The sequence below is a fragment of the Artemia franciscana genome, chromosome 12 (genome assembly GCF_032884065.1).
Source record: "Artemia franciscana chromosome 12, ASM3288406v1, whole genome shotgun sequence".
Classification (NCBI taxonomy): Eukaryota; Metazoa; Arthropoda; class Branchiopoda; order Anostraca; family Artemiidae; genus Artemia; species Artemia franciscana.
In genome coordinates this window covers 34,406,320-34,417,444 of record NC_088874.1, presented here as the reverse complement: position 1 = coordinate 34,417,444, position 11,125 = coordinate 34,406,320, and the positions used below count along the sequence as shown (strand labels likewise).

The window sequence follows — 11,125 nt, the reverse complement described above, 5'->3', positions numbered from 1 at the left end:
CCACGATTATATCCAAACTATCATGGCAGGTGCTTCTACTTTGTTCTTACCAAATTTCTGTTTGGTCTGTTAAAAATCCTTAAAATTCAGACACCCAACAGCAGAAAATCCAACTATTTTTCCGACACCATACTTGTGCGAAATCCAATAAATGTCGGAATCAAATCGAAAAATCTGACAAAATTCCGACTTAAAGAATGAACTTTCTCATTTTCTATAAATTCATTGACCCGTTCACTGCTTGCTCTTTTTAGCGGGAAGAAGGCTTGAGTCTTCTTTTTGCAAGCAGCCGCGCAAGAAGTTCCTTGCGCCAACAAAGATTTTATGGTTGGGTCACTGGGGACCATGGGCTGATGGGCCTTATGGGCTAGTTCAGGTTCTTGGACCTTGGTAAAAGGAACTGATAATCTGGCCAAGAAAATGAAACGAGGTGATGATATCACATGAGTATTCGTTTATTGGTATCAAAACTGGAATCAGAAACCACATTAATAATTTTAACAATTATGGCAGCCTTTGGCCATAGTTAAAAAAAACATCCAATTTTTCAAAACAATAAGAAAAAAGTGCTGTAGCTCAGGCCTTGCAGATAGTAAAAGTCCATGGGGCTATGCACAAATGAGCAACATAAGGCTGATGCCAGAAGCACAAGAACAGTTTATTTATTTTCTGCTCTTGACTTAAGCTCGGCAATTTTCGTTGTATACGAGACACCTAAAACAACAAATAAGTAATACAAAGCAGGGTTTTTGAATTGATTTTAGGAGAGATAATTGCAACATATTTTTCTTGTGCTCCTTACCCTCTTCTATTGTTCATCTGTGTCTAGCTTAAATCAAAGTTGCAGTCGCACTAGACTGCCATTGAATTTGTTTTCAGAGAGTTTAGTTGTTTTAAGAGAGGAGCATCAACATCCAAGTCATGGGACACATGTTTCTTTCTTTTCATGCTAGACTTGGCCTGCAGGATAATGGTAAGGGTTACACTTTTAAACAAATTCCTATGATCTGTTTTAAAGTCTTTCAAGGTCAAAAACAACTGCTCTAGAACAGCGTTTGAAAATGGCAAGGTCAGAAGATACTGCACAATACTGACTATGTTGGGGAACCTCTGCATACCATTTGGCGTTTTTATAGAAGCCACGTGACGCCTAAAATTTATTCAAAGTTTAATTTTACTTGCTAGTTTAGATCAATCAATATGATTATTAGCCTACAACATATTATCTTAGTTTTCACTTTGGAGCAAGTTAAGGCTGTTTTGTAGCTCTTAATTTTCATTATTGTCTCTTTTTTCTTATTGTTGTGGTTGATATCAGTTAATGAAATACATTTCTATAGTATGTATATTTCTATAACCAAAAAACTGATGGCTGTTGGGTTTTTTTTGGCAATCTAGTATTTATTCTCTTTTTTAATGTTTTTTCTCAGTGTTTTACTATTGTATTGTGTGGTCCACAACAACCAATGTTTCTTATGAAACCAAGGAAGGAAAAAATATAATAAAATGAAAAAACAAAACAATTAGGTGAGAAAACAAGGATTTTGTCAGCCTGTAGCAAATTATTACCCCTATTTTCACAGAAGGAGGGTGACAAGAAATGTAGATATTGATCATTATGGGTTGGCTTTCTATATATATAGAAAATTCAAGGAATTTTTTTTTTAATTAAAACATCCAAGAAATGGAGTTTTCCTGAATCTTCCAGTTCTATTGTGAACTGAAGATTCAAAGATTTGTTCAAATGTACCCAAAAAGTACAAATATGCCAAATGTGCTAATGTTTCTTGGGCAAAATAGCCCCTTTACTTCTGTCATAGTTTTTTTTAGCAGGTTACTGATGAAATGATTCATTGATTGAATGAAATACATTATACAAATTTATTTCAGTTCAAAAAGGGAAGATTCAAGCATGTCTATGCATATCTTTCCCAGTATCTTTGATAGTTCTTCAACTGAAGAAAGTGATTCTTCATGGAATGAAGTTATTACTCTCTTAGTGTTTCTTGATGAGAATGAAAATCTTCTAAAATGTATTGGACCTGAATGTCATCCAGTACACTTTGGGTATATGGAAACAGTGGCAGCATATTCAGACCGGGACTTCTGGCGCCACTTACGCATAACCAGATCAACATTTCAAATTCTTATGAGCTTTTAATGGTAATTATAGTTACTGAGAATTAATAGCTAATTAGTTCTTCTTATACTTTTGTTTGAGCCATTACTTTAAATTTTACTTGAGAATTATGTGCAGAATTAACATTTGTGACTTGCAGATTTTTCTACTTTCATTGAAAAATAAAACCCTAGGTAAACTGAAAAAATGTAGTATAAAATAATTTGGTTTCCACCTCATGAATAGCACCATGTCAAGGTCTTCGTGGCCCATCGTGTAGCGCAGTGCCAAGTTCTTTGAGTTCTTTGCACCTCCCCTGCCCCCTAAAAGCTCCTAGTCAAACAAAATTTGATCCAATATTTTATCAGATATAGCTGATTACAATAGAACACAAATGGCAATCTTTACGTATGTAGATTCACTTTTATGTTGTCCTTGTTTTCTTTTCTTTTCTTTACTCCATCTGTACAGCCTTTTCTGTGACAGGTTAACAATAAATACCTACATACATACTCACATAAATTATGGAGTAAAAAACGATAACAGCAAATATATTCCCGAATGTAAAAAGTCCCTAGTTAAATTGAAATTAATATATGCATACGGAAATAAAAACAAAAACAAAGTTTTTTTTTAAGACAGTGGTAACACCTTTCCTTTTCCTTTGAATATTTTGGCCCTATATCTAAGGGCCTCTTCAGTAAAGCAGATAAAAAAGTAAAGCAAATTACATTAACGTTTTGTTAAACCACAATACTTCTTCTTTTAAAGAGGTTTCGAATCTAAACAGTCTTTACATATAGGTCTGAAATATTCAAAGGTAAGGTTTTACCACTGTCTTAAGAGAAAAAAAAGCCTTTGTTTGTGTTTATATTTCTTTGTAATGAAAAGGCAGAGTGGTCTTTGTCATTATTTGTTTATTATACACACATTACAGAAGTGCAATATTTTTCACTTGAACAAATTTAAGGGTGAAATTTATCTTTCAAGTTCTAGGAGGGGGGGGTTAATTTGCCGTTTTCATTTTTTCATTGAATTTAAGAAAACGTTTTCAGAATATAAGTACCCCTCAACAGCAATATCTAAGGGGGCAAGAAATCTAGGGAGTCAATCAAGGAATCTAAAATTGTAAATTTTACTCTTGGACTCTCTTTTTGAAAGATTTTCTTTCAGTGCAGCACATGACAAAGTCTACCATGGATGAAGAATTCCCCTTGATCTGAATGAGATGCTTCTGATAACGCTAACATATTTGGCAAATCCATGAGCCATGCGTTTACTTGCTGAAAAATTTGGTCGTTCTGAATTTGCTGTCTGGATAGCCATTAATGTGATTTTAGACATTATTTTTGAAACGTATCAGCAAGTTATAAAGTGGCCAAAAGTTGATTCTCTATCAGACATTGCATAAAAATTTAAAGAGAGAGCAGGGTTTCCTAGAGTGATTGGATGCATTGATGGTTGCCATATTCAAATAAATGCACCAGTTCAACATCAAAAATACTATTTAAATTATGAACAATTTCATTCCATCATAGTATTAGAAATTTTCTTCTTCAGAAGATTACCATATTTTTGGGGACAATGCATTCCCCATTCAACCTTGGTTGCTAGTAACTTTTAAAAAGACAGATCTCAATATGAACAGAAAAAAAAAATAAAAACTTTCACAAACAAGAATTGTTATGGAACATGCTTTTGTGGACATTGTTAACAGGTTTAGAAGATGTTCACATATTTATGCCTCAGTGGAAAAGGCTGTAAAAATTGTCACAGCATATTGTGTTATTCACAATCTCTCAATCCAAAATGGTGATTTTATTTTTGACAGAGACCATGCAATTGAAATTCACACGGGGATGAATGGAGTTTTACAAAGTCCATCTTCAAGTTCCTCAAACAATGGTTTTGAAAAAAGAAACCGTATTTGCTTGCAATTGTAGTTAGATGTTACTTTTAAATAAAATATATTTTCTAGGTTTCAATTTGTTTATCACATGCTTTGTAGTTTAACATGTTTTATACAAGACGTTAGTGTCACTTTTGCAGGTTACTTTCAAGTCACAGATGCATGTCACTTTTGCCCTGAACAGTTAAATAGACTTGTTGTTAAAATATACTTTCTTTGGCTGTTAGAATGAGAATTGTCGTGAAAAATCAACCATAAATTTTTAGCCAGCTTACAAGTAAAAGTGTCTCAGTGTAACTTCTGATATTATAACAATAGTAGAGGAGAAGAAAAAACCTGTAGTTTATCAAATATTGTAAGACTAGATAAAATGAATGTATTAAAAAGTAAAAAAAAATATAAAGATTGACAAAAGGGAAACCAAGTGCATGTTTTTTCATTTCTCTTTAAATGCATCTAGGAATTTCTTTTTCATGCCTAAATTTTCTTGGTGTCTTCTTTCCAAGTCTTTGTCTCAGCTCTTCATATAATCTATGAAAGTTCTCATTTGCTCCCTATTCTCTTAAAGGACCTTCAAAATTTTATATTTGTTTTTAGTTCTAGCTGGTTTGACCCTATTTGGAGAGACGTATGCACTAGAACCTAAAAACGAAGGAAATATTCTAGAGTATAAACAGTACAAGAGAAATAAAAAAATTTCCTTAGACAATATATATATATATATATATATATATATATATATATATATATATATATATATATATATATATACATATATATATATATATATATATATATATATATATATATATATATATATATATATATATATATATATATATATATATATATATATATATATATATATATATATATATATAAGAAAACTAACACTATTTGCCACTTGCCTGTCAAGAAAGGCAACAAGCTTTGAAGGGCAAGCAAGGTTATCATCCTCAGCTAATTAAAACCATATTGTATCATGTTAATCAACACAAAAACTCAATTGATGAAGGAAGAGAGGAAAAAAGAGAAATAGGAAAAGACAAGAAAAAAAACAAGGACAGAAAAAAATGTGGAAATTGCCTTAAATAGAATGACAACCTGGGGCAGGCTTCACATAAAAATCACTCACAAGATAAAAGAAATTTCTTTCCTCATGACTTGAAGGCTGGAAGACTAGGCGCTTTTTTCACTCAGGTAATATATTGGGGACCATAATGGCGAACCACAAAAGATGCCTGAGTGATACTCCTAAACTCATGAGTTAAGTTATCAGCTTTTCTTGTATTATGACCATGATTTGGTATAAATATGACCAAACATCTATACAAGAAAATCGTGACTTGGTAATATCGAATTTGGGATACATCCATTAATTTATTCTTTTTAAAATGCTTGTGAACACGAACCTTATCAGAATCATAAAATTCCAATAATAATTTTACATATATATATATATATATATATATATATATATATATATATATATATATATATATATATATATATATATATATATATATATATATATATATATACATAGGATTCTAAAGTGTAGATAATGATCTATTAGTTTATCATTTTGAGTAATACTAAGCCACAGTTGTAGTTTCATGCTTTTTGAAACCAGAATTACATTCCTGAGGAGATAAAACAAAAGAAGTTTTATTAATGAGCACACTTTTATATATTTAGAGGCTGCTTTATCACTTTTTGAAACAGACCTAACAGCATTTTCTTTTGTTTATGTTTTTAAGAAAATTTAAAAGTTACTAAGAATTCTGAAAAACAAACATGAAAAAAAAAACGGCAAATAACAAACCATTTAATTCATTTTCTTCTTCTTGAGATGAACTTGCTTCTCCAGATATATTTGCGTATGCTATGTTCTTGTTTCTTGTTCTTGTAAAACTGCTAGAAGAAAATTCTTTGGGGTCAGACCCACAAGCATCTGCCACAAATGTAGGATGAACAGAATGTGCCTGCCCAACTATCTCGCTTATTTCGTCAATAAATGGGGGTTCATTCTCCAGTGCTTCCACACCAGCCCCTGTGGTAGTTTCTAAGTTTTTTACATATGCTTTATAAGCTGACCAAAGGTTCCTCCATTTTTGATCAACTTTTAGGATAGGTAGATCCCCCAGATTCCACCCTTCCTTTTCCATAGCAGTTGCAACACCTTTCCACACAACTTTTTTCATAGTTTTAATGTCATTCAATTTTTCCCAGTTTTCTTTAACTAAATGAAGTAAAAGTAATACTGCCTTTTCATCCATGAGTTTCTCCTACTTTTTTCTTTTTCCACACCAGATTTCACTGTTTGGGCAAGCTGATATTGATATTTGGGGTAATGTGGATTCTGAATCCATAGTATTGGGGTTGTTGGCTCTGTAATGTTCAGGAACAATTTCATTTGAGACCATATATCTGACACGCTCCCCTAAAACACATAGAAGTCCAAAAAATGGGTTAATTTTGCTTAATACTGGATTAAAAATAGACTGATCCCATAAGAAAGCCAGCTGAGGCCTAATGCAACAACCTTACATCACTATGTCAATGTTATAGATATATACCACAAAGATAACAATTCCGTGAAGACAAAGGCCTTGCAACAAATATCTTTGAGTAGTAGCCTCTTGACATTCAAAGGCAAGCCTCATTTGTTGCCTCTGTGAACTGTTGCCCTTCAACATAAAAATTTGTCACATAAACAAGTATCTTTTCTGAATGTTTCAGGTTTGGACCTAAAAAAAAACCTAATCTGTCCCACTCCTCCATGAGAAAATTGAGTTAGTACATTATTTGCTAAATAAATCTCTTCTCAAGACAGTTTAATTTGTGATAAATATTAAATTTGCCTTTAGATAAAGTCTAGCACTATAAAAGAATACTAACCTTGGGCAGAATAATTTCATAATGGTGATCGGTTTCACCCACTTCAAGCAAAATTCCTCTTTCAAAAATTTGATAAAATTCCAATTCTTCACTCATTTTTGATTTGTTATGTTGCTGCCTAAAAAAATAATGGTCTGTATTTCCTTAGCATAGGTGAATAAAAATTGGTGTGAAAATTGTTGATTTTTATTAGAAAACACTTCTGTTTTAGCTCAATTGCTGCAATTGGTGGAGGTTTTTTTTCCTCTTGCTGGCAATCTGACATGGTAGGTTGGTGAAAGAAATAATAATAAATAATAATTAATTTATAACCCACACAGTACATTAAACTGTGGAGTAAACACACAAAAAAAGAAAAAAACAAGACAAAAAACATAAAAACATAAATAACATAGCAGCATAACAACATACGACATAAGTAAATTACCTCAATTCAAAAAATGGCCAAAGAGGGTAAAAAACGCCAATCATTTGCCGAGTTTTAAGACATATATCTTTAGATAAATGTTTCAGTCGCGAGGGCGCATCAACGATGTCAAATTTAGAAACGACTGTATGACTCCGATACCACCGAGGCAGACGCAGCAAACACTTACAATACTTAAAATATCCTGAGCGTATTTTCTTTGTATCCTTCTTGCGAAGGAGGAAAGATAAAAAACAGCGGGGGCGCAAAAACTAGAATAAAGACGGCATAGTCCTTTTCGATTATACCGACCACGATTTGGTGAAATTTTCGCGTATCCAACCCGCATACTTTTCAGCACGCTGGACGTAATAGCGGAGCAAGTAGACGAAAGTGACGTGGAAAAAGAGAGACCCAACCATTTAATACTTGCTGAACATGGTATAGTTGAAGAACCCAAGCAAATAGGTGATGCTGATGGAGGACTCCCAAAACACAAAACCTCACATTTGGAGGCATTAACTGAAAGGCCTACTGTGGATAGTGCGGCTGAAAGCCGGTTAAAGTTGGTAATTATACTATGTTTTGTCCGGCTAAGAAGCAGAACATCATCAGCATATGCAACGTGACCAATCCCTAAATTATCATTGTAAAAAATTGACGGTAGAAGACGTTGGAGAAACGAAGCTAAAACACATTTAAATATGCTTGGGGATAACACGGCACCTTGCGTAACGCCTTTTTTAACAGGAATATACTCCCCTAGAGTACCATTCCACTTCACCCTAACTGAAGAATTAGCATACCAATACTTAAGCACGGAAACAATAGAAAGGTCAAAACCTGAGGCTGCTAGAGAAAACAACGCATTTGAATGAATTACATTGTCAAAAGCACTAGAGTAATTCAATAATTATAATGGCTATAATTTTGCGTTTTCTCAAGTATTTACAGCCAGTATTTGTGATTTTTATTTTAATTGGCTGTTGGGTTTGACTACAGCTATTGGTTTTGTTCATAAAATACATGCAAATTAATATCATATTCAAAAACAAACAGCCAAAGCCCTCCAAGTCATCAAAAGCAACAAACACATATATAGATGAGAACTGTGCAACAGACAAAAATCATAAAGAACCTAAATAGAAACACTACACCAATTGGATTTAGGAATAACTTTCTATCTGGTTAAATCCATATTTTTTTTTTTTGGTAGTGATTGCGTATTTTTGCGCTTTCAGTTCAACTGGTTTCCAACACTTCTATTCCACTTATCCAGGGAGAATTAAAAATTGCACAGGCTACCCAGAATAAAAGTACTAAGATCAGTGGCCCCATTTGGGGGGGGGGCATGGCCCCCCCTGATTTCTGGAGGGGCCCAATTTCAACCACGTAATTCTTTGTTTATTCGTCCTTGTTCTACTTTTTTCTCTTTTTTTACCGTATTTCTACTGTGAATTATTACTAAATAGCAAATTCAAGATACTCGACGATAATTGCATTTCAAAAAAGTATCCTGTTTTTGCCGTTCTCCCTAATTAATTTATGGTCACCCTTTTGGCAGGGGTTTGTAAAGTCCTTTCTGGGCTCGGAGTACTTCTGTGACATTGAAGTATCTCCAGTGATCAATGAATCCCGTCAGTCGGCACATTTATGTGTAGGCTAACATCTGGAAAAGAGGGTATCCAGACCAGGGTGTCATTCCAGTTTTGTATTTAGTTTCTCGTTACCCTTCATCAAATAAAGAACCATGAAACAGTGTTGAGTTGTGTTCAAATTCAAATCGGATTATTGAAACATGAGTTCATCCGGTGCGAGTGGTGCAAAAAAAGGAAAATAAAAGCCCAAAGGAAAGAAGAAGAAATAAAGATGCAACGACGATTGGCTTCGTTTTTCAAACCGACTGTAAGTAAATCTACCACATTTTAAATTTTGTTTCGTCGACCAATCTTACTGAACGAACCAAAACAAGAGCTACGAGCTCATATGGCACTTGTTACGAGTAGGCAGTACAGCAAAGGAGATGAGCCCGTCACAAACCACACCCGCCACCCCAAAAATACGGTTCGGAGCTAGAAATAGAATATGCAGTTTCACTCAAGTCGGTGCATTTCTGGCATCGCCTCGGATCATCTGGAGCAGATGACTATTGTAACTTCCAAGTTTCAGCACAATAAACCTATTCGTTTAATCCCTAGACGTGCAACACGGTTTCCGGTACCTCCTTCCAGCTGCCCCTTTCGCGGCCGAATCTGGCTCGGATACTCGTGAACGGATCATCTAGAGCATCTTGTCTCACCACCTATCAAGTTTCGTTCGAATCTCAGCATTTTTCAATAAATCCCCCCGCCCCTCCCCGACCGTGGTCGGATCTGGTTCGGACAGTAAAATATGTCATCTAGGGCATATGCTTACTTTACATTCCAAGTCTCATTTAAATCGCTGCACTCATTTGACCCATATGCGAGCCACACAATTTCCCGGCCCCCTACTGTGGCTGAACACGACTTGAAAAAATAAAAGTCACATCTTTGACATCTCCGGTTCCCGTCCATCAAGTTCGACTGGAATCGGAGCGTACCCTATCCAATCCCTCGACTACAAGTATTTCACGAGTTTCCCGGTGGGCGCCTCCACCCCCCCCCACAAATATCGGATTAGATCCAGACTTGACATGGAGCATCTGAGACGATAATTCTTTCCACTTGCCAAGTTTCATTGAAATCCGATCACCCGTTTAAAAGTTATGCATGCCACTAGTTTCCGGATTCCCATCCCTCCACTCCCCCCACGAAGATCGGATCGGGGAAACGACTAATCTCAAGTTAGTCTGTTCGAGTCCCTGATATGCCTGCCAAGTTTCATCGTCCTATTGCATCAGGAAGTACCGATCTCGCGGAATTGCCAGAAATCCGGACCCCCCCCCCCAAGTCCCCCACAGTGCCCCCATAGAGGAGGGGGTCTTCCCCCTCCTCTACACCCCACTCTTCATGCTAAAGTTTTTCAGCATTTGTAAAAAAGTTACTTACTGTTTTAATAAAACGCCCTTTGTGTTTGAGGAGTCGTTTTTAAAGAATTGGGACAAAATTTAAACTTTAGGATAAAGAGCGCAGTGTTGAGGAGGAGGCAACCCCCCTCGTATATGTAATAATTCTTGTTATTTTTAAGTTTTAATAATGCTCCTTAATTTCAGTTGAAAAAACTTGTTTTCCTATTTAATTTCTGATCATTTTTTAAATAAAGCCAGGAAATCTGGCTTCACCTCCACGGAGAAATCCCCCTTGGAAACATCCTCTGAACAATACAATCCTGGTTAAAATTTACTGGGACAATTACCCTTAACACTTCCAAGCGTGAAATTGAGCTAGTAAATAGAAAGCAAGATATATAAAGAAATTTTGTATAGGAATTCTGGAAAATTTTTCCAGTACAAAATTTCCCCTGAAAAGTTCATCCCCTAGAAAATTCATTTTCCATGGAAAATTCTCCCCGAGCTAAGTCCCCCAGCCAAAAAAATCGTCCTCCCCTTCCCACCCTAGAAATGTATGCATACTTCCGAATAAGAAATACTATATGTAAACAATGGTCACATTTTTTAACTTGAAGACCTTTTCCCAAGAGCTCTGGGGTTTCATGTTATCTCCAAAGACATTATAATTAGGCCTTCCAACGATGTTGAACAAAATAGCTATCTCAGATTTTTGGTCAGGGGAATTTGGGGAAAAATGGCATGGGAGGGGGCCTAGTTGCCCTCCAATTTTTTCGGTAACTTAAAAAGGGCACTAGAACT

General features: G+C 35.1%; 1 protein-coding gene across 1 annotated transcript in view; it reads right to left on the bottom strand.

The window, feature by feature from the left end:
* Positions 1-469: 469 nt before the first annotated feature.
* LOC136034025 (uncharacterized) overlaps positions 470-11,125 on the bottom strand; it is a 200,837-nt gene continuing 190,181 nt past the window's right edge. The window contains exons 8-9 of the mRNA XM_065715081.1: positions 6,930-7,047; positions 470-714 (exon numbers count right to left, since the gene is read on the bottom strand). Coding sequence (XP_065571153.1) covers positions 577-714; positions 6,930-7,047 — 256 coding nt within the window. The 3' untranslated portion in view covers positions 470-576. The remainder of the gene's footprint in view (positions 715-6,929; positions 7,048-11,125) is intronic.